Raw genomic sequence first — 26,263 nt, 5'->3', positions numbered from 1 at the left:
TATGTTACTTTGTTCCTAAGAACTTCGATAGTTTACATTCAGTTTGCATTTTTAATGCTTACAGATATGATTTACATGTAATACTGGTTAACTTTAATCAAACAAATTGAATAATTGATATCATAAAATAATGCTGGAAAGGATTTTACAATATTTGTCAATTAATTGTCGTATACGGCGCACTGAGCGAATTGGAGCTTTGAAATAAATATATTAATTTACTTGCCTATGAAAAGGCACGAAACGATTAACACGATAGGATAAACAGAAAAACTGTTAAATTTGAACTATATACCTGATAGGATTAACGCACGATGGGATAGTATTAACGCACGATAGAACAGTATACGCGCACGATAGGATAGGATAGGATAGGATTAACGTACGTTAGAACAGTATACACGCACGATACGATAGGATTGATATTGATACACGATACGATAGGATAGGATTATAAAAAATATCTAATGAAGATATCTTCACAAAACGAAATCAGTTGTGTTGGAGTTAAGCATTATCTTACATTTGAAGGTAAGTTGCCGAGATATGTTGAAAAGGCTCGTATGGAAAGTTTGACAGTACTTGCAAGGGATCAAATCCTTAGTCAGGTTTTCCACAGGAATTTAGATAAGGGTTAATGTGTATAAATCATGGAAATGTTCCTTTTTATCATTGCTTATAAATTCAGATTATTTTAACACATAACAAATGTGTGACTCTGCGGAATCAATATCTATTTTTGGAGAGTAACACGTTTTTCATTACTATTAACAAATACTTTTGAAATGGGTTTTAACACTTCGGAGTTGATGGTTTGCTTTGCATCAACTTATCCTGTCTGCTTTTATTTTGATGATACACTGTATCACCTGGTTATGCATTTTTTTATGCTGCTCTCAAAAGGGAATTTCTTCTAAAAACGAACGTACCCTAGTAAGGACGAAAATTACAGTTATTGCCATTATTGATTTCTTTATGCATAATAATTTTCTATGTAGGAACGACGACGGCATCATTTGATATTCTATCAAGAAATGACATGAATATTTCTATATATACACTAAATATATCCAACCAACGTAATGATTAAAGGTGGAAAACCGCGATAGTAGCCAAACATTTCTTGTTAAACAGTGAGGCACTTATAAATGAATTCCATTTAGCCCTATATGTTCATAGTATTTTTTTTTTCTTTTATTGGTCATCTGGAACTTATATTCATACCGAGTTACTTAAAATTCCATGTACAACTCTCCTTGTTAGCATTAATTCTATCAATGAATGACTACAATTTATGATTACTACTATCTTAGAATTTAAAAGAAACAAGATATTTTATACAAAATGATATTCATTTCGAAATTGAACTTAAACAAATTTCATAAATAAATTTTAATAATTATAGTTAGACAAAAAATGATAACCTTTCATTTAACCATATTCATATGCACTTACTATAACGACCACAAGTAGATCGACAGTTACTCCTGCCGATAGTTCGCCCTAAATTTAAATAATTAACTTATTGGCTTTTGTATTCGAGCCTAGTATTCTGTACTTTTAAATTAGTGATAATTTGCACTTTTTGACAGTTTTATTGATAATCATTTACAAAAATTAGTCAAGTTCATATTGTTGTTATCATATTATAATAATAGTTATTCTACTGCTATGATAAACAATGGGTTAATTATTAACTGTTGTTTTAAATATCAAATTGTTACAGGGATCTAACGAAAGAACTGTACATTATATAAAGCACTAAATGCATTATCTTAAAAATAATTTGATAACATGTAACTGATCATTTAATTTTCATTACATGATTTCATTACAAAGTATTTTTAAAGCACATCTAGATTTCGTTTTTGCTAACTAAACGTTTTCTCATTTTTTAAATTTAAAGAAATAAAATTTACAAAGTGTTTTGTTACATCTTTCTGACTTCATAAAGTTGAGGTATTTCCACAGCCATTGGAAGCCATAAAAAAGGCACAATTCGGTCATGAGGAAAATATTGGATATCATGGGTAACATAAAAAAACACAGGGGCATATAGGAAAAGGGATATCATTTTTAATCTCAATGGTCATTCTTAATATTTCTTACATGTAACATGTACTATAAAATCTAACAGTGTAGATTCAGATAAAAAAAAAACAAACAAAAATTCCTGATAAAGGAAAATTTAACTTGAGACAGTTAAGAGGAGAAACAGACAAAAAGCAGGCAGGATGTAACAGTGGCATATGGAAACCGACAGAACATTTTTAGAAGGAAGTGTCCGTAAACAGCAATGTTAATTCCGTAATATAATCATATTTGGTTATGTCAATGTTTTCTTCTATGAGTTAAAATTTTAAAACGTAGAATTGAGGTAAAACCCGGCTACAAAATCAACTCTTTACTTCCGGATATTGGATGAACTAAGCGATTTATTAAAAAAAATCCGCATATAGCTTTTAAAGCATTTTTAAATGTCTGTCAAAATATAATGCACCAACCGTTTAGCTATGTATATTGTGACCTCACTGAGTACTGATGCGATGAATGTTCAAAACCAAAACTTCCTGGTTAAAATGAAAGCGCCTTGTTTGTTGATATTGATTGTGATGCAATTATCAAGTAAGTTCTAATATTTTTGCAATTAAACGTCAAATAAATGTGTTAATTTTTTTCAAACAAGAGTTTCGTTGCTTTAATAGATTATATTTTTGTAGGGATAGCCGATTGCTGTTCTTCAAATATCAACATAGATAACGCCTTTGTATCATGTTTGACCAACAATGTGTCATGTAATGCTGAATGCTACCGAGGCTATATATTCCCTAGTGGATCCACAAAGGAAAACTATAGCTGTCAGAACGGAACATGGCCACCTATGTTATCCTCTTGTAAACGTATGTTGTTGAAATTTTTTATGGTTTAAATATATGTATGAATAATATGTTTCTGATCATTTGTAAGTGTGATAAATTTATTATGTTTATGTAAACAATAAAGGTCAAGTTTCTAGAAGGCCTATCTGTGCATTTCAAAATGTTTATGTTTAATTTTATATGAAATCAATTAATGAATCAGCGAATTTTTGATAATCTTGGCCACCTGTTTAATGTTATATAGAATTGTTCGTTTGCTGCACATTCTAAAAGAAATGCAATATTTGAAAAGAATTAAGCAAACCATGCTTGCGCCCAAATTATACCTCATTTGAATTTATTCGACTGAATACTACAAAATCGATTCCTAGTGTTAACACGGGCAAATACACTGAACATGTAAATATTCAAGTATTTATTTGCATGAAATATTTTCCGGTTTTTTTTTTCAGGAATCCCTTCAGTTTCTGTTACGTATTCAGCCATTTGGGCTTTTGGTGAGGTTTTAACATCAAATTGTTCCAATATATCATCACTGTTAGACAACCTACAAGAGACACTAGAAGAGACACTCGCCCAAAATTGCCGATTACTGAATATAAATGCCACTGTACAATTTACGCATTCATTTTTGGCCTTTCAGGTATGTCTATCTATTTAAAATAAATAAAACATGGGGACCCCCCCCCCCCCCCCCGTATTTTTCACTTAATTGACACTACCAAGAAAACAATTGTCAATAGACGCAAAATCAATAACCTATTGAACTTTACAACTAGAACCCGTCATCTAGATACAATACCATTATTACACCATATTTTCTCAGAAACTTTACAGGAGGTTTTAGGCATTTTGTAAAAATAAATGGATCTGACGAAAGAACAATTGCAACAGAACTGTAAAGTAGTTTTTTTTTATCATCCCACTGACACTATTTGTCAGAGAGAGAGAGAGAGAGAGAGAGAGAGAGAGAGAGAGAGAGAGAGAGAGAGAGAGAGAGAGAGAAAAAGAGAGAGAGAGAGAGAGAGAGAGAGAAAGAGAGAGAGAGAGAGAGAGAGAGAGAGAGAGAGAGAGAGAGAGAGATGCATTCAATATTGAAACAATATCCCAATGTTTTCTACGGGGTTTCCAGATTTGTCAAAGGTAATAAGTTATATAATAAACAAACTAATTTTGAATGTAAGAGTGTAAGGAACTTGACGAGGGAACAAGCTTTGTGATTAAGAACGATACTTTAAAACACAATTAAAGTATCATCTATTATTTTTTTTTACAAACAAAAATTATAAACCATGTTTAGACATGAAAGAACTTACAAACAAATCTACACGTATAAATTATATATAATTATAAAATGTAAGACTTTCTTTACCCTTTCAATCTTATATTTATAGGAAATGAATAGAACTATATTAACCAATGCGCGGGGAAAATATAAACTCTTCAACTTTACGTTTATAGTAAAACATTTTTAAAACATTTTTGTGATTATTTTGTTAAACCGAGTTTAGATACTCTCTTATTGTCCTGCGCCCGTCTAATAAGTTATCTGTAGCTGTACATTTCTCCTTACTGGACGGCTACAGGTGACATACTGTGTTACTGCAAATAATTTGGGTAAACCCAAACGCACAAAACATGATATTAGAGAAAAAAATCATAACTATTCGATTCTTCAATTTCACAGGAATTTAACAGTTTTCATGTGCAAACTGGGTAGAATATCCACGGGAACTGAAATTTACAGATCCATTAAGAAAAAAAACTCCAGCAAAATCAAAAAATCTTTTTACACAAATCCTAAAAAATAACATAGCTTTACTTATTTGAAAGTGCTCGATTAACGTCGACATGCTGCATAAAATTAAATTGGAATTGATTTCTAAAATTTACCAAACATTAATTAATGCGAATCTTAACATCTATAGCTAAATCTAAGGAATAAAACCCTCCCCTTTACCGTTGCAGGAGATGCATGGGTTTTGAATTAGGCTTATCTTGTAAATGTTTTTTTTTCATACATAAACAATGTGAACTATTAATACCAATGCATAAAAAAAAAATTCGATACAAAATCATTTTGTTTATCTAAAAATAATTCATCGTCGTAACAAGTGTTTCTTCATTTAATATGCAGTTTGTATACATACCCTCACGTAAAATGATCTATTCTAATTTATTTATGGGATAGTGCTCAGTAAAAGAAATGAAGCAGATCGATCGTAAAAACTGTTCTTAAGTAACGAAGAGACAAACTGATTTGAGTAAGTTATAAGTTCCTAACTTCTGTCTGAAATTTTACTGTTATCGGCGCTAATGCGCCTCGATTCCTACGATATCTGATAGAATAAACTGTTTTCGGCTGATAAGTAATGCATAAAAATATTTGACAGCATGTTTGAACTGATTTTAATCTATAGCTTAAAGATTTTGACTTCTCATTCAGAAAAAAATATCTGTAATTTTTTTTTAATTTCGCATAAGATTTAAAATTAACGAGAACCGAAAAGAAACTAAAACATTAATTCACGCCCCAGTCTTTTTTAGTGTTGCAGACAAATGTTAAAAAGCAATAAAATAATAAAAAGATGTTTCAGAAAAAGTAGTTATCATTTTCTCTTCATTTTTTTTGTAAGCCGTGATATTTGGAGTGATTTGCCGTTTTAGCTCACCTGAGCTGAAAGCTCAAGTGAGCTATTCTGATCACATTTTGTCTGTCGTCCGTCCGTCCGTCCGTCCGTCTGTAAACTTTTCACATTTTCAACATCTTCTCAAGAGCCACTGGGCCAATTTTAACCAAACTTGGCACAACGTATTCTTAGCCTCAGGGGATTCAAAGTTGTGAAAATTAAGAATCACACCCTTTTGCAAAATGAGATAATTAGGAATTTATGAAAATTTTCGAGAAATTTTCAAAACTCTTCTTCTCATGAACCATAAGACCAGGAAAGCTGAAACTTGTGTGAAAGCATCCTCAGGCAGTGTAGATTCAAAGTTGTGAAAATCATGACCCCCGGGGGTAGGGTGGGGCCACAATTGGGGAGGGGGCGAAGTTTAACATATCAATATATAGAGTAAATCTTTAAAAATCTTCTTCTCAGAAACTAATAGGCCAGGAAAGCTGACACTTGTGTGAAAAAGCATCCTCAGGTAGAGAGATACAGAGTTGTGAAAATCATGATCCCAGGGGGTAGGGTAGGGCCACAAGGGGGGGATCGAAGTTTAACATATGAATATATTCAGTAAATCTTTAAAAATCTTCTTCTCAGAAACTTATCAGCCAGGAAAGCTGGCACTTGTGTGGAAGCATCATCTGGTAGTGTAGATACAAAGTTGTGAAAATCATGACTCCCGGGGTAGGTTTGGGCCACAAAGGGTGAATTCAAAATTTTACATAGGAATATACAGAGTAAATCTTTAAAAATCTTCTTCTCATGAACCATAAGACCAGGAAAGCTGAAACGTGTGTGGATGCATCCTCAGGTAGTGTAGATTCAAAGTTGTGAAAATCATGACCCCGGGGGTAGGGTGGGGCCACAATGGGGGGGGGGGGTTCGAAGTTTTACATATTAATATTTAGAGTAAATCTTTAAAAATCTTCTTCCTAAAAACTTATCAGCCAGGAAAGCTGACACTTGTGTGAAAGCATCCTCAGGCAGTGTCGATTCAAAGTTGTGAAAATCATGACCCCGGGGTAGGTTTGGGCCACAATGGGGGGTCGACGTTTTACATATTGATATACAGAATAAATCTTTAAAAATCTTCTTCTCAGAAACTTATCAGCCAGGAAAGCTGACACTTGTGTGAAAGCATCCTCAGGTAGTGTAGGTTCAAAGTTGCGAAAAACATGACCCCCGCGGGTAGGGTGGGGCCACAATGGGGGGTCGAAGTTTAACTTAGGAACATATAGAGTAAATCTTTAAAAATCTTCTTCTCAGAAACTAATCGGCCAGGAAAGCTGGCACTTGTGTGGAAGCATCATCAGGTAGTGTAGATACAAAGTTGTGAAAATCATGACCCCTGCGGGTAGGGTGGGCGACAATTGGGGGGGGGGGTCAAAGTTTAACAAATGAATATATAGGGTAAATCTTTAAAAATCTTCTTCTCAGAAACTAATCAGCTAGATGATTCTTTATAATTGTTAAGACTTTGGCCCCAGGACAATACTTTGGCCTCACAAGAAGATTCAGAGTTTGATGTAGGTTTATATCCCATATATAAACTATTGTTAAGGATCTTTTTGAGAACTGCAATACTCAACATATGATATGACTATAAAATCATCCTGTTAGAAAAGGGACTAGTGATTCTAAACATAAGAATATCCAGGGGGAAAATGGATTTTATTTATACAGGATCTACATTTATTATTGTACATTGTCCAGATAGTTTGTATTATGACTCCATTAAGCTGATTTTATCATACCTATTGTTCCTCAGGTGAGCGATGTGGCCCATGGGCCTCTTGTTGTTTATTTATTTTTTTTAGGGAAGGGGGTGGGGGTAGATATTGAAAAATTGATTGATATTCTCAATATTCCTCATATAAAACTTCATATCATTGCATATTTTTATCCCTAGGTACGCACAAACTTCATAGCTGTGTATCATAATTTTTCAAACTGGAAAGAGTTCGACGTATGCATTGATTATAATCGCGACTCGTTTAGTAATCTTCAAGTTATTAAGTCAATGTTTAAAGGTGTCACTTGCGGGAATTTAAACACAAGTAATACAATCCGTAAAGATCTGTTTGTCGAAGAATCCTATGATATTTGTCCCAGTGCAACAAAACTCTACAATGTGTCGACCTCTGAGGATGGAATGTACATACGATATTGTGGTAACTCTCTATTCAATAGTCATGGTAATGTCCATTAAATATACTTTCTGTTGATTCAAAAATTGAATTTAAAGATATAAGGAAAAAACGTATTTAATTAGATTATGTGGGTAGATTTTACAGACATAGACTCAACTCTAACAACGACAAAATTGTCAACAGAACCAACACAAATGAGAACTTCGGAAAGCCCGACCATACAGACTGAAGTTTCTTTTACCGGTAATAACTTCAATACCAGTCAAAGAACATCTCTAGAAAAGGAAGTTTTGCAAACCGATAAAACATCCAACATCAATCATGGTACAACTTTGGGGACAGAAGTCTCATCAACCAATCAAAGCTCTAGAGTTAACAGTAGTCAAATCACAACAATTACATCCTTGTCCGATGAAAAGGAGCTTAAAATCAATTCAAGTAAGCATTTATATAATTCACTGCTTACAAAACAGGTTTAATTTGGAGATGAAGATAACAAATGCATGGCATTTTTACAACGATTGTTTCATTTACATTACTTAAGGCTGTCGTTTCCTCAGGGTTTGTTATAAAGTTCAATCGCATGAGTAAAATGTTTCCCAACAACAAAAATATCACCCTCATATAATTTTCATCCCAGCCGAATTATGTCCATTTACTGTAAGGAGTTTGATGAAATAAATCTTTTAGTAGTATTATCATTCAGGGTTTTTTTTGTTGGTTTAATTCAATCAAAGAAGGTTAGGAATTTCAAAACTGATAGAAGATATCAGACTGGAAATTTTTGAGAAATTGTTACCGAAAACGTTATGCTTTGTATCCTTTCAGTGCCAATTCCAATCATAAAATGTATTTTATTTTTCAAAGAATTTCATTATTTGTAATAATTTCACATTAAGGAAAATCTCAAAGTGTAAATTTTAAAAAATATTCCTTATTTTTTTCAAATAATATTTAATGGCCTTTTATTCATTAACCAACCTTTCTGAAAGTGAAAAAAACCCACTGCTATGTAAGGTCTACAACATACAAATATTTTTTTTCATTATCAATGATTTTTTTCCCCTTCTGAGTAGTCGTCATCCTTAAAATCGGATGATTGATAACTGTGTATACTATATTACAGTTAGTGTGTATATATATTATCAATACATTAGATTCTAGTAAATTGTTTAATTTATGGTTGTAACATGATATTGTAAATCTGGAAATATGTATTACCGTAGCTAAATATTTCGCAAATTTGTGTGTGCTCTGCCTTTGCATTTTACTAAACATTAATCAATAATAAAAAGTATGTTCATTAAGATGTTGCCGAAGGCTTGTCTCTACTCCTTACTTTATGAACAGGTGTTTGTAAGTAGTAGTTTTTTACAAGATCTGTTTATATAACTAGGTAAATACCTCCTAAAGGTGTGAAGAAGGCCTTCACTCACAATTGATATCTTCGATAACTGGCATAATTATGTCTATCTTAAATTATTTTAAAACATTTAATTAATATTCTTGTGACCTTTAATATTTGAGTTGTATTTATTTTAAGCGCCGATAAATGTTCCCAAAAATTTAAAAACGGAAAAATCAATCGAAAGATTTATGACTCGGATTCGCAAAAAATAATCCACAGAAAAAATTTCAAATTTACGGTAATAGATGATGCAGAATTATGTATTTTTTTAAATCTTAATTATAGCATAGATTTAAAACGAGGTTTTTAAAAATGCTTTATATATCATCTACTGTTTATTTTCTTTAAGTTATCTACATCGCCGCACCCACAGGAGGAGTATTTCTGATTTCCCTTATAATCACCTTCATAGTTTGCTCACGAAAGAGGTACAAATAGGATTATTTAATTTTTTTTCCTAGAAACATAATGAAAATTACATAAAATAGATAAGAAATATATTTAAAGTCTTCTAAATTTTATTTTAAAATTTGTTCAGAGGAAAAGATCCAGAAAACCTAACAGATGATATGAAAATGACACGTGACCCAACACATAGAAAAGACGAAACAAGTTTTAAAGGAGATATGATAGAAAACGAACTTTACAAGAGCGCAGATGACGTATTGGATCGGGATAATAATGGAGATACAACACAGGCTGCGTCTGATGATTATTCTACGGCACCATATTCGAAAGAGAAAAACAAAAATCAAATGAAAGTGGAACAAGAAGAATATTCGTATCCGTCTAAAATATCAAATTTCAAGGAGGCGCGGGTCAATGTTGTGTTTGATGATGACACGGAAGGCGATCTAGATGTCAAAGCAAGCGATGTCTTTCAGACACCAAATCATGAATCTGAAAATTCTTGCGATTATGCTGTAGTCAACAAATCAAGAAAAATGTAAATGAGAAAATAAATTGATTTGTCAGCAATATGTTACATTTTTGCAATGTATTTCTCATTCTACTGTGTAAAGTTTAACTTTGTTTAAAAAACGGTAGAAAATGTTTCTAAAATATAGACAAAACAAGAATTGGCATTTGTAACATGAAGTATAAAAGGTGTCAGTACATAAAATTTGACAATATTGAGTGTCACTATATTAGTTTTCAGAGAGAAAAATTCACTAAAGTTGTTTATAAATTGTTTTGCTGAAAGTGGTTGTACATAAAAGTTGACTGAAAAATATAATTGCTTTGGTTTTTTCTTAATTTTTGTTTTAAAATAATTTCAAATAAGATTAAATTCATGAACACTGGCATTTATAATAGACACGAAGTCTATCCTTACGGCACACCTTGGCAGTACCGCTATGTTTAGGTTCTCACATGCACGGATATGGTTGAAATCATCCTAACTTAATGGTAATAAAAACTAGCAAATGTCACATGGATACAATTTGCATATCGTGTTTACTTACTGTTTTTTCACAATCCCAAGGGTTACAGCCGTCAATATTTTCTCTTGTAAGATAAAAAAAATAACACATTTTGACCACTTGTTCAAGTTCGTCTAGAGATAAATCAAACGGCAGCCTAGTAGCATAATTTGGTATAAAAAACTGCATGGTCCACAGACAAATAAAAGCAAACCTATCTAAGAAAAATTGTGACTGCAACAGGAGCAATTAATTCGATGAGACGATTTTAGCGGATAGGCAGTCCCCGGTTATCAGCATGACACCCAACTCGCATTTCAATGTTGTAATGAACGAAAGTGAAAAGAAAGACACTTCCGTAGTTTTAATAAATATTTTTTTAATAACAATATCGGTATCTGGGCTTTTGTTGTTGGGGTAATCCATGAAAAATAATCCCCCCCCCCTCTGATATGCAATTTCTAATAACATTTTTTATTTATCAAATCACCAGCCACATAATTTTACGTATCATAGAAACTGTTATTTTCTCCAAGTTCACAAAATATTATTTCAACAAATATTTACTAATCCGCAATAATCGATATAAAAATAAAGAGGTTTTTATTTAATAAAAATAAAAATTAAAAATTTTACGTTGTATAAACACAACATGAGGAGGTTAACAGTTATACATATTGTAAAATAAAGTTTCATGATCATATTCATTGAAACAATTGGCAATGCACAAATTATACAAACAAACGCATGCATCCATACATTCATACACGTTATTGGACACACATACACCGAGCACGCTTCGGATAGTCCACTAATATGCTTGAAGAGATATTAAATTTTACTATTTTCTGTACTGATTTGTTAATCAACATCACGGTGAAATTACGAATTCAACCCCTGCCCCTCAAGTATATGCATACAGAGTTTACGTCAATCTCATTAAAAGGAAGTTCGGTTTCTCTCCATACCATGCCTTTAGATTAAAAGGTCATGATAATACACATATTGCATCTTGGACAAGTGTGTGTAAAATGTCTGTATAAAGTACGTAGTCATTACCTTTCATTCTGTTTTCAAAAGATAAACAAATTTACCGTTGTCATATCATATTGTTTGAATACTCATGTACATAAAGTCGAAACTATGAAAAAATTCATGTTTTCGCCTAGTTTTTCGATTAGGAAAGATGTCCACAGCCGTCGCACAAAACAAATTTGATAAAGCTTAATACTTGATATCGCATAATGAAGCTATGTTGTGAACTTTATTATTGTTGATGGCTGCAGACGTTCTTTGAAAATCCCGCTACAATACAGTGATACAAGAGTCACCTTGCGTTTTATTACATTTGTATACATCGATTGTCTTTTGATTTTCATTCTGGAAAAATATGATGTGCAGGATGATTTTTTACAACGTATTTGACAATACAATGCTATGTGCATTTTTAATAATCTGTTTATCTCTGCAAGTATAGGAAAACTTAAAGTGCATATAAATACCGAGTAATACAACTTTTCAAACTGGAACGTTCTCTTTATATGTATTTATAAAACAATTCCATCAAGTACAATTAAAGAGACAGTGTAGCTGAAAACACATATGTTAATAATATCAGATTTACCAATTGCATCGTTAGGAAATAAGACATAACGTTGATTGTAATAGTTGAAATACATAAACATCCCTTTCACATACCCCATTTACGTAATTATGAGCTTCCGGAAATTTAAGGGTCGTACAAACCGGAATAATTTTTTTATCGTTTATCTGTATCACGTGTACTTTGATTGAGAGTAATTGACACGTGCTAAATACTACAAAATCTTCGTCCGACTACGGTCATCATGGTATACGATGTTAAAGGTAATCTCTAGACGGAACACATCATCACTTTCTCGATAATTTATTGATGCTATACCGATTTATTTATTTATTTAAATATATTGACATGACTTGGTCAACTCCATACATGACTAGAGCTGCATTAACATTAATGACAACCATCGAGAAAAAGTTTCACCTCTAAAACAGATGAGCTTAAATGTATCCTATGGTTATTCAGACACAACGTTTAAAATACAATAACCTGAGAGTGGTGTATATGTGATTTCCAGTATGTATTAAAAGATTAAAACAAACTACTTTATTTTATTTTTTATTTCCAGTATGCATTTGCAAAAATGTGTCCACCCAAATGGCTTTTCTGTAAAAAAAAAAATAAGTTGATATTTGTATGAGAAAAATCCTTTCAGTATACTACCTCAAAAGACTGATCAAATTAACAGTGCTATTCAATAAACACGAAACGGGCAACAATGATTTATAAAATTGCACTGTTTGAATGATCAGTCTCTTAAGGTATGTTAATCGTATGTGCAGAATCATGAGTATACTGGTAACTATTCGGTTTCATCCTCAGTTATGTACACTTACCACCATGCACACATGCATATAACAATACGTAACTATTTAGAGACAAACTTGAAGTGTTATTAGCAAAGTACGCAATATGGAAATAATCGGCGGATCTAGATGTTAAAATAGTCTTACGTAGAATGATGCATTAATGGCACAATTACATATATATATTTTTTTTATCTCTTAAAAGATATATAGTCCAAATTTGAGTTTTTCCTCCAGCTATTTGATCCCTTTCTAGAAAAAAAAACCTGTTGAAATTAGAGGTCTTTTTAGCTTCTTGCTGAGTTAAAAGCAAGGCCGTTCATGCTGATTCAACAGTTCGTTCCACAGATAGTATAAAAACACACGGTGAAAATATATCAATTGATAGGTCACTCTTACTTTGTTATTCGTGTGGTGTTTCCCATTTTTTCATATCGTCCTTGTTAAAATGGAAGTATTATGTTCGATGATATTGTGTTTGATCCAATTAATAGGTAAGCATCTATAGAAACTTTCAAGTAAGGAACGAAAATGCTACAAATTAATTATTATCTTCGATACATATCATTGTTACAATAGGTTTTGAAGTCCTCTTCAGATGTTGCTGTATGGGTGACACCAACATTGCTGTAGAGAATGCTTTTATTTTGTGCGACAAAAATGCATCATGCGGTGCTAAGTGTTACCGTGGTTACATATTCCCTAGTGGATACACGGAGGAATCTTACGGATATATCAATGGAGTATGGAAACCTATCGCATCAGCATGCAAACGTTAGAGTTTTTTTTTTAAAAATCAATATGGCATTTCTTTAACAACTATTCACATCCGGGAATTGTTTTTACAGTGAATATCATTGTTTTAATTTATTTAAACTCTTTCATAAAACTTTTATATCGTCTTTTTAATAATTTGGATTTAAATGAATATATTTGTGACATTCAAATGAAAAAAATCTACATTTCTATATGAATTCTTAAATGAATTGATAAGGAAGTGAACTATTAAAACTATACTTTCGATTCATTTTAACCAGGAATACCTGTAATATATGTCGACTATGATGCTTTGTGGACATTCGAAGATGTTCAACCGTCATCATGTTACAATATTGAAATGCAACTCAACAATTCAGTTGATGTTATTGAGAAAGAATATTGCAATATTTGCCAGGAGTTCCCTCTAAATGCTATCGAAATGTTTACCTATTCAATGGTTGACTAAGATGTGTGTTTGAATTAAACTTTAAGACATTTTTTTTTCTTAATTGTGTCTTTATAATCTAAATAAAATTACAGTTTGCTTACAAAACAAAATTACCTCAGCGGGTAATGACATAAAAAATAGTTTGGAAAATTTATTTTTAATAATTGTTCTAATAATCCGTTTACAGGAAAAGTGATGTATCATGACAATGATTTATTCATGTGGGTGATATTGTTTAATTTTTTAATGAATTTAACATGCATCTTTTTTCTTTTCGATAATTGGAAGATTTAAAGTAGAGTATTAAAACTTTTCCAGTTGGTTTCATATTGAAACATGCATTGATTTCACAACAATATCCTTTAAAAATAAGCAAATCTACAAGTCTTTGTTTGATAATGTAACATGTGGGAAAGAAAACATGGAACTGAGATACAGTATCAGAAGGAATCTCTACAACATAAGTATCCATTTACATTGCAATAATACTTCGGAAGTCCATAACGTGACAAGGTCTACCGATGGAACTTTATTGCGGTAAACCGTATTTTCTTTTCTTTTTCCATGTTTAAACAAACGAAACGATAATGATTTGACGCTTCAACAGTGAAGGGACCCAACAAGCAACTCCAAGTTTTTTTTTGCGTTTCTTGGGATGGCTTTGGATGTGTTTTTGCGTTTCTTGGGATGGTTTTGGATGTGTGAAAAATGTACGTTTGCTTCAAGTTTACTTCCCGTTCCCCTGCGATCTGCTCTGTTAAATTGGAGTGCCCGTTTTAGATGCTCGCTTTACGCACTGAAAAGGCGAGGCGATTTAATTCAGAAAGAATTCATATAAAAATCTCGTCTACTTTTTTCTGATATGAAGAACTTGAACAAACATTTTGTTTGTCAAAATTCCATGAAATTCTCAAAATAAACGCGGCGTTTGAAAGGTCATAAAGATACACATGTGGCTAAATCTAAATATTGCCTTATTTCCAAATTTAGGCATTTTGTTAAAACAAACATTCTGTAGTTGATTAATAATAAGAGAGCGGCTTATATGTTGACATGTTCATTTTTTTTGGGGGGGGGGGGGGGTTGGGGGGTTAGAAGGGTCTAAAAACTGAATATATATTATAAGTTAATACATGTACTCCCTAATAAATTGGGGTTTTTTCTTCTTTTACATGTATATGTGGACATTTTTTAAAATAAAAAAATGATTAAAAAAACTAATAGAAATAAATATTCAGTCATGTAAAAAAATTATGTGATTCAAATATTTTTATTTTTTAAATCATTTTAAAATCAAAACATGTAGCAATATTTATATTAAACGGATGTTTATAATTTTTATAGTAATAGTCTTGTACATGTGTCACGGGCACCTGACGTTATGAGTTGTTGTCATAATAAAAATAAATACCCTTTGGCCTGCCTAATAATACACAAGGTACCCATCGCTGCCATCTTGGATGTTTTTCAGACTGTCACATCAGGTGCAATATTTGCTTAAAACTCATCGGGAAAATTATTTTGCCATCCTCTTCGTCTCTCGATCGGTGGTTCAACACCTTAGCTTACATCTGATTTAACTCTAACGGTGGGTAACACCTGTGTTTAATAAAATCCATCCATTATTCTGCGTTTACTGACTTTGTTATGCGATAATTGTCTAAAGGGTGACGGAAGTTGTCACAATATGCAAATGAAATTTTCTTGCACCGTGTGTTTGTTTCAATATTTCCAAATATATGGGTTTATAAACATGTTTTTATAAACTTTGTGTAATAAAAGTTTTAATTTATAGTTTACAGAATCCGAATCCCGTTTTTTTTAAATTTTAACTTGTATTGTGATAGATTTCAAAATCAACGCCTCTGAATATTTGTATCAGTGCAATATTTGGAAGGTATTACCCTGAGTATGACGCAATTATGTCAACTTTCGTCCACTCTTTAACCTTTTGTCGCATATATAAAGCAGTAGATGCAGTTTGAAGGAGGATTAATGACAAGTGAGACACACCGTTTTGGTTGAATTGGTTTTAATCTTGTTGTTAAATTACCGATCAGGAGACGGAGAGGATCTCAAAATAATTTTACCGATGTTTTTGTTTTGACAAAAATAAGGTGTCCTGTGTCCTGTGTCCTGTGTTTAATATCTTACAAATAAATGAAAATGACGATAGTAAATTTCAGTTTATACATGTACAACTCTCCATAGATACATGTAATAAAATAGTTCTTAAGCAGATTTTCAAATCAGAATAATTGTTCAGTTTCTTTTTTTCAGTGCAAGAAATAAATGGTACATGTATACCTAAAATGGCCTATAATCAAATTCAGCTAGATGTAAAAATAAAAACTGCAGCCATATGAATTTGCATTGGATAAATCGAACAAAAAGAAAAAACAAGACCTTAATTAATGTTTAATTATTCCCATGATACGAATAACAACATGAAAACAAACTATTTTACGTACATGCTCATGCAAACAACACTTTGTAATAAAACAATGTTCTCGAAAAGTTTTATAAAGGTTTTTTTTCAATTTTAAACCGAATCGAGCAATTGCTTTCTGAAACCGCCAGGGTTCGAGTTTTCGTCTGCTCGGGACTCGAGTCTTGGCGAATCAGAGGCGAACCCCAGATTGACACAGAAAGGGAACCTTATATAAATAGTTTTTTTTTTCTGTTACGTTGTGTGAGGTCAATACTAAAGGCATTTCTGCCTGTCTGTACATACAAGTTCTTTTTAAATATATATACTTATTTGGCATTTTACGTATATTTTTAGAAGTGATATCGTAAATAACGAATAATTAATATGTATGGACAATTTATTGTTTATTTTTTAGATTCTAATGAGTTTGGGTCATCGATTCAAAATGTTACAACCGAAACTGCATTTTGGACTACAAAGGGTACAACTTTCTTTTGATATCATTGTTAGGTTATTTTAATATTTAATTTTATTTGATACAATCTAAAGTATTTGATATAACATTTGCAAAATAAGTTTAGATAAAAATTGAGGATATATTCAAATATTAAGGTTAAGTTAAAAAATCAATCATTGCTCATGATATCTTTTGAAATATATCGTAAACCTGAAAAATATCACAATGATTAAAGTTCACTATGTATTTATTACTTGTTCATGAATTTTTAACTAAGATTAGCTGACAATGCGTTATTTCTAACAAACTACCGAGAAAGATTGTTAGAACTATATTTTATTTATCAATAATCGGAAAAAATATCATATCAATATGCACAAGGATAGTGTTAGATAATACTGTACAGTTGATAGTGGATCAAATGAAAGATGTGTTTTCAGTTTGACCATCTCTATGTAAACGACGGTCAATCAATCGAGACGTATTATTTATTAAACAGTCATACAATAATTGAAACCTATATTCATATTCTTAGTATATTAAATCATTATTTTATGTATATACATTTTGTTTGTTTTAGCAATTTACATCGCTACATCGTCTATTGGATCTTCCTGTTATCGGCATACTATTAGCTTGCTGTATTAAGCGGTATGGGGCTTGGTCTACGTAAAAACTTACTTACCGTCAATATTCTCTTTAAAGTATGCCAAATGTTTAGATATATTTTTGTTATTTTGGACTTACAGATTTAAAACGCCAAAAAGACCATCTGGAGAAAAAGAAATTTCTTGCAAGTGCAACGTAACACTCCAAGGACTCAAAGATGACTTCAGAGGAGAACTTATTGAAAACGAGCTTTACCAAAGCGCTGATAATATGATTTAGTAAACGAAGGATACTGATAGGTGTACTTATGAAATTTAGTTAAACTTTGTAGTTACACTACAGCAAAGATGACTTACCAAAATGTAAAATTTGAGAAGATAAATGGCTCGTATTAACTAGATTTATTACAAAAACTTGAAAACAACAAAAAGACACAACAAAAGGTGAATATATAGAGAGAATACAGCAAAATGTTTTTTGCTCTTTTCAAATTGCTGCAGATTACAACTCAAATCATAAAGCTGATAAATGACAGAAGACAATGAAACATCACTTATGCCTTTTGATATTGAATCTTTCTCTTTCTAATATGTTCGTTATTTTCTTATTCTTACTTAAATATTTTGAAAATGGTTTAACCTATCATGTAATAAGGAATGTCGTTAGGTATAATAAATAGTTTATAGCATGATTATCGGGATATATGGCGATTTATAACCTTGAGTTTCCCTCGGGAAATATGATTTTTCTGGAGGGAATAACTCTTCTTATCCTTCTCATCATCATGCTGTAAATGTATAGTATCAATAAATGTATGTGGTTAAAGAACTGGGTACGCTAAGTATAACATATCGGCCCTGTCGAAATGTGAAAAATCAAACACATGATATCTTTAAAATGTTCGCCGGAATAATTCATGTAGGACACCCCATGCATGAAAGTAACTTTCGTTTGCTAAAATCCACGTGCGTTTGGTAATTGTAAACTCCGAAACCGGACCTTGTTTACGGATTTTGTAAAATATATGGGTTTTTGTAATGTTTGATCTGATATTTTTATAAGGCCGCATTCGAGTACATACACCTATATTTCAGAATAGCATAATTTTAGACTGCTTATTAACATAGAAACGGAAAAAAATATGTACATGACTGCGGCCACTTTCGTTTTTTATTTTTTTCTATTTTCAAGATGCACAAAAAATGAATGTTTTCATTGGTTAGCTAAGACGTAAGATGAGTTTCTTTAATATGACAATGCCTAAATAAATACTTAACTGTAAAAATAGACTTATGTTGACAATTGACTTTAATTAAAGAAAAATAAAACCGTTCCATGGAAAAATTGGAGTATTTTTATTAGTTTATTAGTCCTGAGACACAGTGTATTTGAATTACTCACAATTACATACCGTTTATTGCAGATAAAATGGTCAACATTATACAGTTGTTGACTGGGGTCGAGGGCAACAGTTGATCTGTCGGACCGGCTCGCAAACTGTTGCCCAAGGCCGAAGGCCGCGGGCAACAGTTTGCGAGCCGGTCCGACAGATCAACTGTTGCCCGAGACACAGTCAACAACTGTTTTGTTATACCCCTTCTAATCAATAACACGTTTTCCCGGAATGTGACGTCACCGGTCAACAGTCTTTTTTAACAGTCGATTTTAACAGTTCTATCTAACAGTTCCAGTCCAACAGTCAAAATGCTGGACTTTTTTTTCGTATAGAGTTATATAGTAACTGTTTTACAGGGGTATAACAATGTTGTTTAGTAAAAACAAATATACAATATTGATTTCAGGATGGATATAAGAAGAAATATTTTTTTTAAAAACCTCAACATTTCTTTTAATTTGCTATTTAATGAATATAAAGTTATCTGTGTGTCGTTGTACTCTACATAAATGACGTAACAAGTGTAAACAAATGACTTCATAAAGTAGCTGAGAGAGAGAGAGAGAGAGAGAGAGAGAGAGAGAGAGAGAGAGAGAGAGAGAGAGGAGTTTATACAGATACATTTAAAATTTCAGAACAGTTTTATTATCAAATCAGAAGTCAGATTCAAAACATTATATTTGTGTAGATCTATATAGTTGGTACAAAGTTATTAGAAATATATACTAGTAAATCAGACACTGAATGGTTGCCGATCCTGTTGAAGTAATTAAATCAAACTTAAAAAAAAAATATTTTCACAAGAAAAATATGATAGTGATCATATTCCTATATGCATGCATTTTAAGCGCCCAGTATATTTACTAGTACATGGATGTCATTTAAGTCTCTGTAACGGGACATGTGTCTAGGGGTTAGTCGCGTACATATTCTACAGTATTTAAAAAAATACAACATTTTGCGTAAGAATGTAGGAATTCAAAACTAATGATAGATCTAGCTGTGTTTAGCTTTTTAAATGACAACTTTAATTCTAGAAAATACATTAAATACTGTTTTTTACATCGTTCACGGATGTCTTGCGTTAATTATTTCTTGATCGATCTAAACTATCTATTACGGTAGAATGTTGGTAATGATTGGTGTTGGGTTATCATTATTAACAAAAAATAATCAGTTTAGATTAAAACATTGTCAAATATATATTTATGTCGCTGGAATATTTACTGGAGGAATTAAATCGCCGAACAGGGGTATGTCCCGATTTTTGATCAATTGATCGATTTCATTCATCTTGAAAAGATATACATGTAACTCGCGTGTCTTTCTAAATGTACATTAACCAATTAGTAGTCAAGTGTGCATAGTGTTTCTTCGATAAATTTCTTCTAAAACATTCAATCTAAAGTATAATATATATAGTTGTTACAAAACAAATGTAAAAAAAAATCATTTGACCCCCTCCCAATGGATTTATTCAAAACATTGGAGATCTAATCCTTTGAGTGTTAGGTAATTTAAAAGCAGGTCTTCGCGCGATAACTTCACATGAATTCATAATGTGTGCGTGCCGATTAGTGGACGGGATCATGAGAGTACTCCAGAGCACACCGTGTGTACACATGCAGCTTTATAAATACTTGAATAACCAAAACTGTTTCTATTACTTCCCTATCGTTGGAAATGACAAAAAGGCCTTTGATTTTTCATCTTAATATAACAAATACAATTTAACTGCTTTATCTTTCAAGCTTACATGCAATTTTTTGATACATGTACACTTCAAAATAATTTGAAATAAGTAAATAAATTAATTTCAAATAATATACATGTACATGCTCCAGCTATTATGGTGTTCCGATGGGGCCACTTCGACTTTCGCCTTGAGGGCGAAGATGCGAAAGTGTGAAGTTGCGAAGGTGCGAAGGCGAAGGAGCGAAGATGCGAAGATGCGAAGGCGAGAGTGCGAAGGCGAAGGAGCGATACTACTATCGCTCTTTCGCCCATGCAACTTCGCACATTCGCTCCTTCGCAACTTAGCACTTTCACCTTCGTCTTTTTTTTTATTGCATTCAGCATGAGGTATCGGTCGATTCCAATATTTATGGAATCGAATTTGTTGCAGTCACCGTACACGCCCGAGGTTTGCCGATTAATCTCAGATGTTATTGATACCCATGCGCTATAGGCCATTGTGCTTACTATGAAAGTTTATTAATATTTTACTGTGTTATGTGACATATATGTTTACCGGTGCTCACTTTGCCTAATCATTATATACATGTACTCCTCATAAAATGTAATGTCCGCAATAATGTGTACACATACAATTCCAGACTCCCGTCACTTATCAGCTGTCTGTTTACCTTAAACTAACATCGTGGTTCAAACACATTACCATTTTAATTTAATTATGCGACATTCCTCTTTCATGCACGGATGAGCTGGAGAGGGGCCCGGACCCCACCCCCCCCCCCTTTCCCCCACGGAAAATTAATTTCACACAGTAATGGAGTGAGGGTCGGACACCTCCCCCCCTCCAAAATTTAGTATTATTGATTTCACATAGTAAAATTACCAAAAATATGCCTCGGACCTCCCCCCCCCCCCCCCCCGACTAGTACAATAGGACAATTATCTCTCGGATCCCCCCTCCTCACTAGAAATAATGAAAATATTGATCTGCGCGGGGTGATGAAAATAAATTCTCAAAAGTTAATCTTCTGCCAAAGATGTTATTTTATACAGCTAAAAATATCTTTAAACGATAGAGAGCTCAAAAACCATAAAAAGGCGAAGGTAAAAGTGCGAAGGCGAGAATGCGAAGTTGCGAGGGCGAAAGAGTGATAGTAGTATCGCTATATATCGAAGAAAAAGACCGAATTTTCTACTTCCGTTTATGAATTTATGAACAACAGCGAAAATTAAAATTCATGTCATAAGATACGGTAGCCCTTGAATTATTTTGTTTAGTCCAGCAAGCTTTTTGGAAGGCTATTATTTGTACAGCTTACACTTCTGTCAACACTGGAGAAATAGTATGTCACATGCTCAAAACAAGGATGACAGGCACGTGTTATTGCTGTTTTCATTCCCTTGTCTAATCATCTTAAAGAGAGGACAAGCATTGTGGGCAAGTTTATAAGATTATAGGAGTTGACACTGCTGCTGATTTCTATAAAACCGGCGATCAATCTGGAGCGGGCAAAACCTGCCCTTTCAATTTTTCAAAAATTCGTCAAACTAGATAATGTAATCATGCAGTTTATGATTTTAACCTCGGCTAAAAAGCTCTTACAGTAACTTTGAAAGAAAGATGTTCAGATGCATTAGACATTTAAATTGATTTTAGATAAAAAAAAAAATGATTTTAAATACATTTTGCCCTTCGTCTCAATTTGTACATTAATCTTGTACATTCGGCGTTGTCAGAGCTGCAAGCGAAAGTTTCGCAACACGACCTCTGTTGAGAGAATGCAAACTATTATGATGATGATGTATAAATTTATATAGCATGAAATATAATTAATTCCTTACTGCAAAAGGCAAAGAAATAATGGATTAAATATGTCTTTATATACATTATATACCAGAACATCCTTTCTATAATTATTATTTGAAGAACGTTGTCAATACATTTCATGACGTCATGACGTTTTTGGTTAACTGAATAGCTATAAACAATGCTATGTTTAGATAACTATTATATGGAAACCGTAAAAGATATTTTCAAAAATCAAACTGTTTTGAAACTGGTTAATTCTCCAAATATTTCACTCAAAATTTCATTAACTTTGAAAACAGGGCCGATTTTGCTGCTTACCGTACCCAGTTCTTTGCCTAAACTTGACAACAGTTATCTAATTATCAGGCATTTATACATGTATAAAGCACAGCAGAAGCGGAGTTAAAATTCATGTACACGTATAGGACCAACAGGCACATTTTTTGAAGCAATCGCAAGATTAAGAATTGTATAAGGAGATACGCATGTACATGTATGCACAAGACACTTCTTAGGTTGATGGGCAGTTTCCCAATCAATCATAAGTTAAGATATGTTCTATCAATTGCCTTAAGCTTATGATTATTTCTTAATAAGCTTATAGTAGTGCAAATTGCTCAATTCTGTAAGTCACGATAGATGTCACTTTTCTCATCTTCTTCTGTCGTCACACAAAACTATTTCTTTATAAAAGTTTTGTTGAGATGATATGTGCATACAACGTATTTAAATTTTTCCAAAAGAATTAGATATTATATATTTTTCCCAGACAACAATAAAAGACTACCTAAAACTCTTTGTTTGGTACCGGTGATGGTCTTCAAAGAAATTGTTACCAAAATTGTAACGTTTTGGTACTTTTACGAAAGAGGATTTGACACATACAATATATTGCTGTACCATTTATTAGTAAACAACTAAAATATGAAGAAACAAACTACTCATTTGACGTACTAATCTATTAGCAGTTTTTTTTTAGAGAATAGTTTCATAAAAATAAATGTTTGCTACAAGATTAATAGACTGACACTACGGAAGATGTACTCAAATTTCTTGTGACCTCATCTCCATTGTAAGGGAATCTTTTTTATTTCTATTTATTTCATTTTTGGCAAAATCACTCATTAAATGTAAGTAAAAATCAAAGACGTCCTCAATATTGTTAAATCTGTTAGGATAAATAAATGAAATCAAACTCTTATGAATAGATTTACAATTTAAGATTATATAAATCTAGAAGGAATAGAGGAAATAATGGTTCTTAAAGATGTATGCCCTACTACCATTTTACACGCGTGGTTATCTTCTAACATTGTAATTTTTTCTTTACGCCGTGCATTGAAAATAGATTTGATCAAATGGATTTCAAAGCGTTCAATCTTATTTCCAAAAACTTATAAACATTGTTTTTAAGTACTAATTCAATATTTTCACAAGATTCTGTGGACTATGTGTTTTTGAAAGTCCTGGCGTTGTTAAGTCATAGAATATAGATACTTTATTAATTTGTGTCATTGTTACATAGGCAAATGGTTGGACTTGATAACGAAATAACACCTGATATAACAGACTAATTCACACTTTGCAAACCGCGGGGATTACATTGTAAGTTGTTTTTATTTTCGGGATCAACTCTAAAGTCAACATAAAAGAAAAGTCTTCTTCTTTATACTACTGTCTACTAAATGTTTCGTATGATTTGAATAAATGTATCTAGCCCCATCCAAATTACAAGACAAAAACGTTGTTTTAATGTCAAATTTTACAAGCCCTTGATCTACAATCGCAACTGTAAGAAATTTATGTTTTCACACAAAGATGTCGACCAATGTACATACCTTTTGTAAAATGTGGATTGGTCTATTATCTATCTATCTGACATGCAAGATAGAAAAAGAATTGTTTGCAAACGAATGGTAAAAAATATTCAGCGTGATTGTTAATATTCTTAAAAGAAAAAAAATAAATCATGTGGGATTTATTGTAAGCCTTCATTTGAAAAGGTGTTTAAAATTGTTATTTCAGTCACATCAAACAAAGTCCAACATACTCTAAAATAGTGTTTAAAATAAAATGTTATCAGCGATTTAATTTGTTTATGATATATTTTAATCATTTTTATTGCTAAGTTATTACAAGTTTTAAACAACAAGAGTGATTTTTAATTTTCCGCAATTCAATAAATGTTTCCCTTACATGTATGAAATTTGAATATTATAGCTATTTTCATTAAATCGCTATACAAATTTGAAGCTGGGAAAAGCCTGCTCACGTTTCGAAACAGGAAAATGTGAAATATAAGAAACATTGTGGGCGAACTACCTATTTTAGAACACGTAATACAATAGTCTTAGGTGTTTAAAATTAATGATTTCATGATCAGTGTCTCGTTTCACAGTATTTTATAACAGATATAAATATTAAACTTTTTTTTAATATAATTGGCTTTTGACTTTAGCTACGTGCTGATAATATTCGTTATATATATATATATATATATATATATATATATATATATATATATATATATATATATATATATATATATATATATATATATATATATATATATATATTGTGCTCTTTCAGCTGCTAGTGACAAACCGCTGTTTAGCATTTAACATTGCCATTTTGATAGTTAGTGGTCGAACTGTTTCAAAATTTATGAGCCAGCACAACAGAGATGATCAAGACGTAAACAAATTAGATATGATAGTCTTTATTCAGATGAAAAGGTTTCCTTTCAACACCTATTACTGACACAACATAGTAGACAAGTGAAATGTACAAGTTTTCTACTTAATTGTTCTTTTAAAAAAACAATGTTTAATATATAATAATATCCTCCAATTTAGAAAGGAGTCGGCAAATATTTAACAAACTTCGGATAAACATCGTAAGCATGTTAGGGTTGTTATTAATATAGCTTGACGAGATTTGCGCGCCCAAGGCAAGCATGTAACAATCATTTTGTCGTATGGTCTATGTTTCTTGATTGAATGATTAAACTTATCAGGGTGTGATTGGTAAGATTGGTTAGATAAACAGTCAACAGTGTTCCGAGATATATTCACTCTGGTCAAATCTTATAGCTGACCCTAGTGATTTTTCAAATGATTAATAAGTAAACACTTTCAATTCAAAAAGATCCGTGCAAGCTTCAACAATATACATGTACATGTACATGGAAATTTGCAATTATTAATGTGGAACCATGCGACAAATACATGTACTTGAAACTTTTATATTTGCTTTTTAATAATCACAATTATCCCAACATGAAAAAGGTTTTGATATTCATGTTGCAATATAAAGGACAATAATAGAGAACATAAGAAACTGAAATGAACTACTCTTTAAAAACAAATTATCTGTAATATAGAAAAAAACCATGTGCTTAACGAATGCAAAATGAAATGAAAAGTATAAGGAAATAAACGAGTAAAGTTTAAAGATATGAAATTATATCGTTAAATAAAAAACAGAGCAGCTAACAAAAGACCTATATGTTAGGCGGTTTTAGAAGGAAATATTGCTTTACTTTTTTATTTAAGCGTTTTACGTGCACAAAATCGTTTAACTTACATGGCGACACGTTTCTAATGGAAGTTTTTTATGTTGAGAGATAAATTTTCCTTGTTAAAATGAGCGTACCCTATACGGTGATTTTCTGTTTGATCCAATCTACAGGTTATTTTTTTCAATTTTTAAAACGAATC

At 32.0% G+C, this 26,263-nt stretch overlaps 1 protein-coding gene and 1 pseudogene across 3 annotated transcripts; both read left to right on the top strand.

Annotated features, from left to right (window-relative positions):
• Nucleotides 1–1,670: 1,670 nt before the first annotated feature.
• Nucleotides 1,671–10,346, top strand: LOC128182859 (uncharacterized). 3 transcript variants are annotated; one of them, XM_052851620.1, is made up of 7 exons: nt 1,671–2,625; nt 2,721–2,900; nt 3,332–3,522; nt 7,461–7,722; nt 7,846–8,139; nt 9,459–9,537; nt 9,648–10,346. In XM_052851620.1, exons 1-7 carry the CDS (start codon nt 2,514–2,516, stop codon nt 10,057–10,059), a joined length of 1,530 nt encoding a protein of 509 aa, XP_052707580.1. In that variant the 5' UTR covers nt 1,671–2,513; the 3' UTR covers nt 10,060–10,346. The 3 variants fall into 3 exon arrangements, with proteins under 3 accessions (XP_052707580.1, XP_052707578.1, XP_052707579.1); XM_052851618.1 differs by having other exon boundaries at nt 7,461–7,746; nt 7,837–8,139; XM_052851619.1 differs by having other exon boundaries at nt 2,225–2,625; nt 7,837–8,139.
• A 3,201-nt stretch (nt 10,347–13,547) lies between these two features.
• LOC128183364 (uncharacterized) lies at nt 13,548–17,972 on the top strand (annotated as a pseudogene).
• The last annotated feature ends 8,291 nt before the right edge of the window (nt 17,973–26,263 follow it).

Source organism: Crassostrea angulata, chromosome 5 (assembly GCF_025612915.1).
Source record: "Crassostrea angulata isolate pt1a10 chromosome 5, ASM2561291v2, whole genome shotgun sequence".
NCBI lineage: Eukaryota > Metazoa > Mollusca > Bivalvia > Ostreida > Ostreidae > Magallana > Magallana angulata.
The sequence above is the reverse complement of the archived record's forward strand: the minus strand, read 5'-3'. Positions and strand labels throughout refer to the sequence as shown.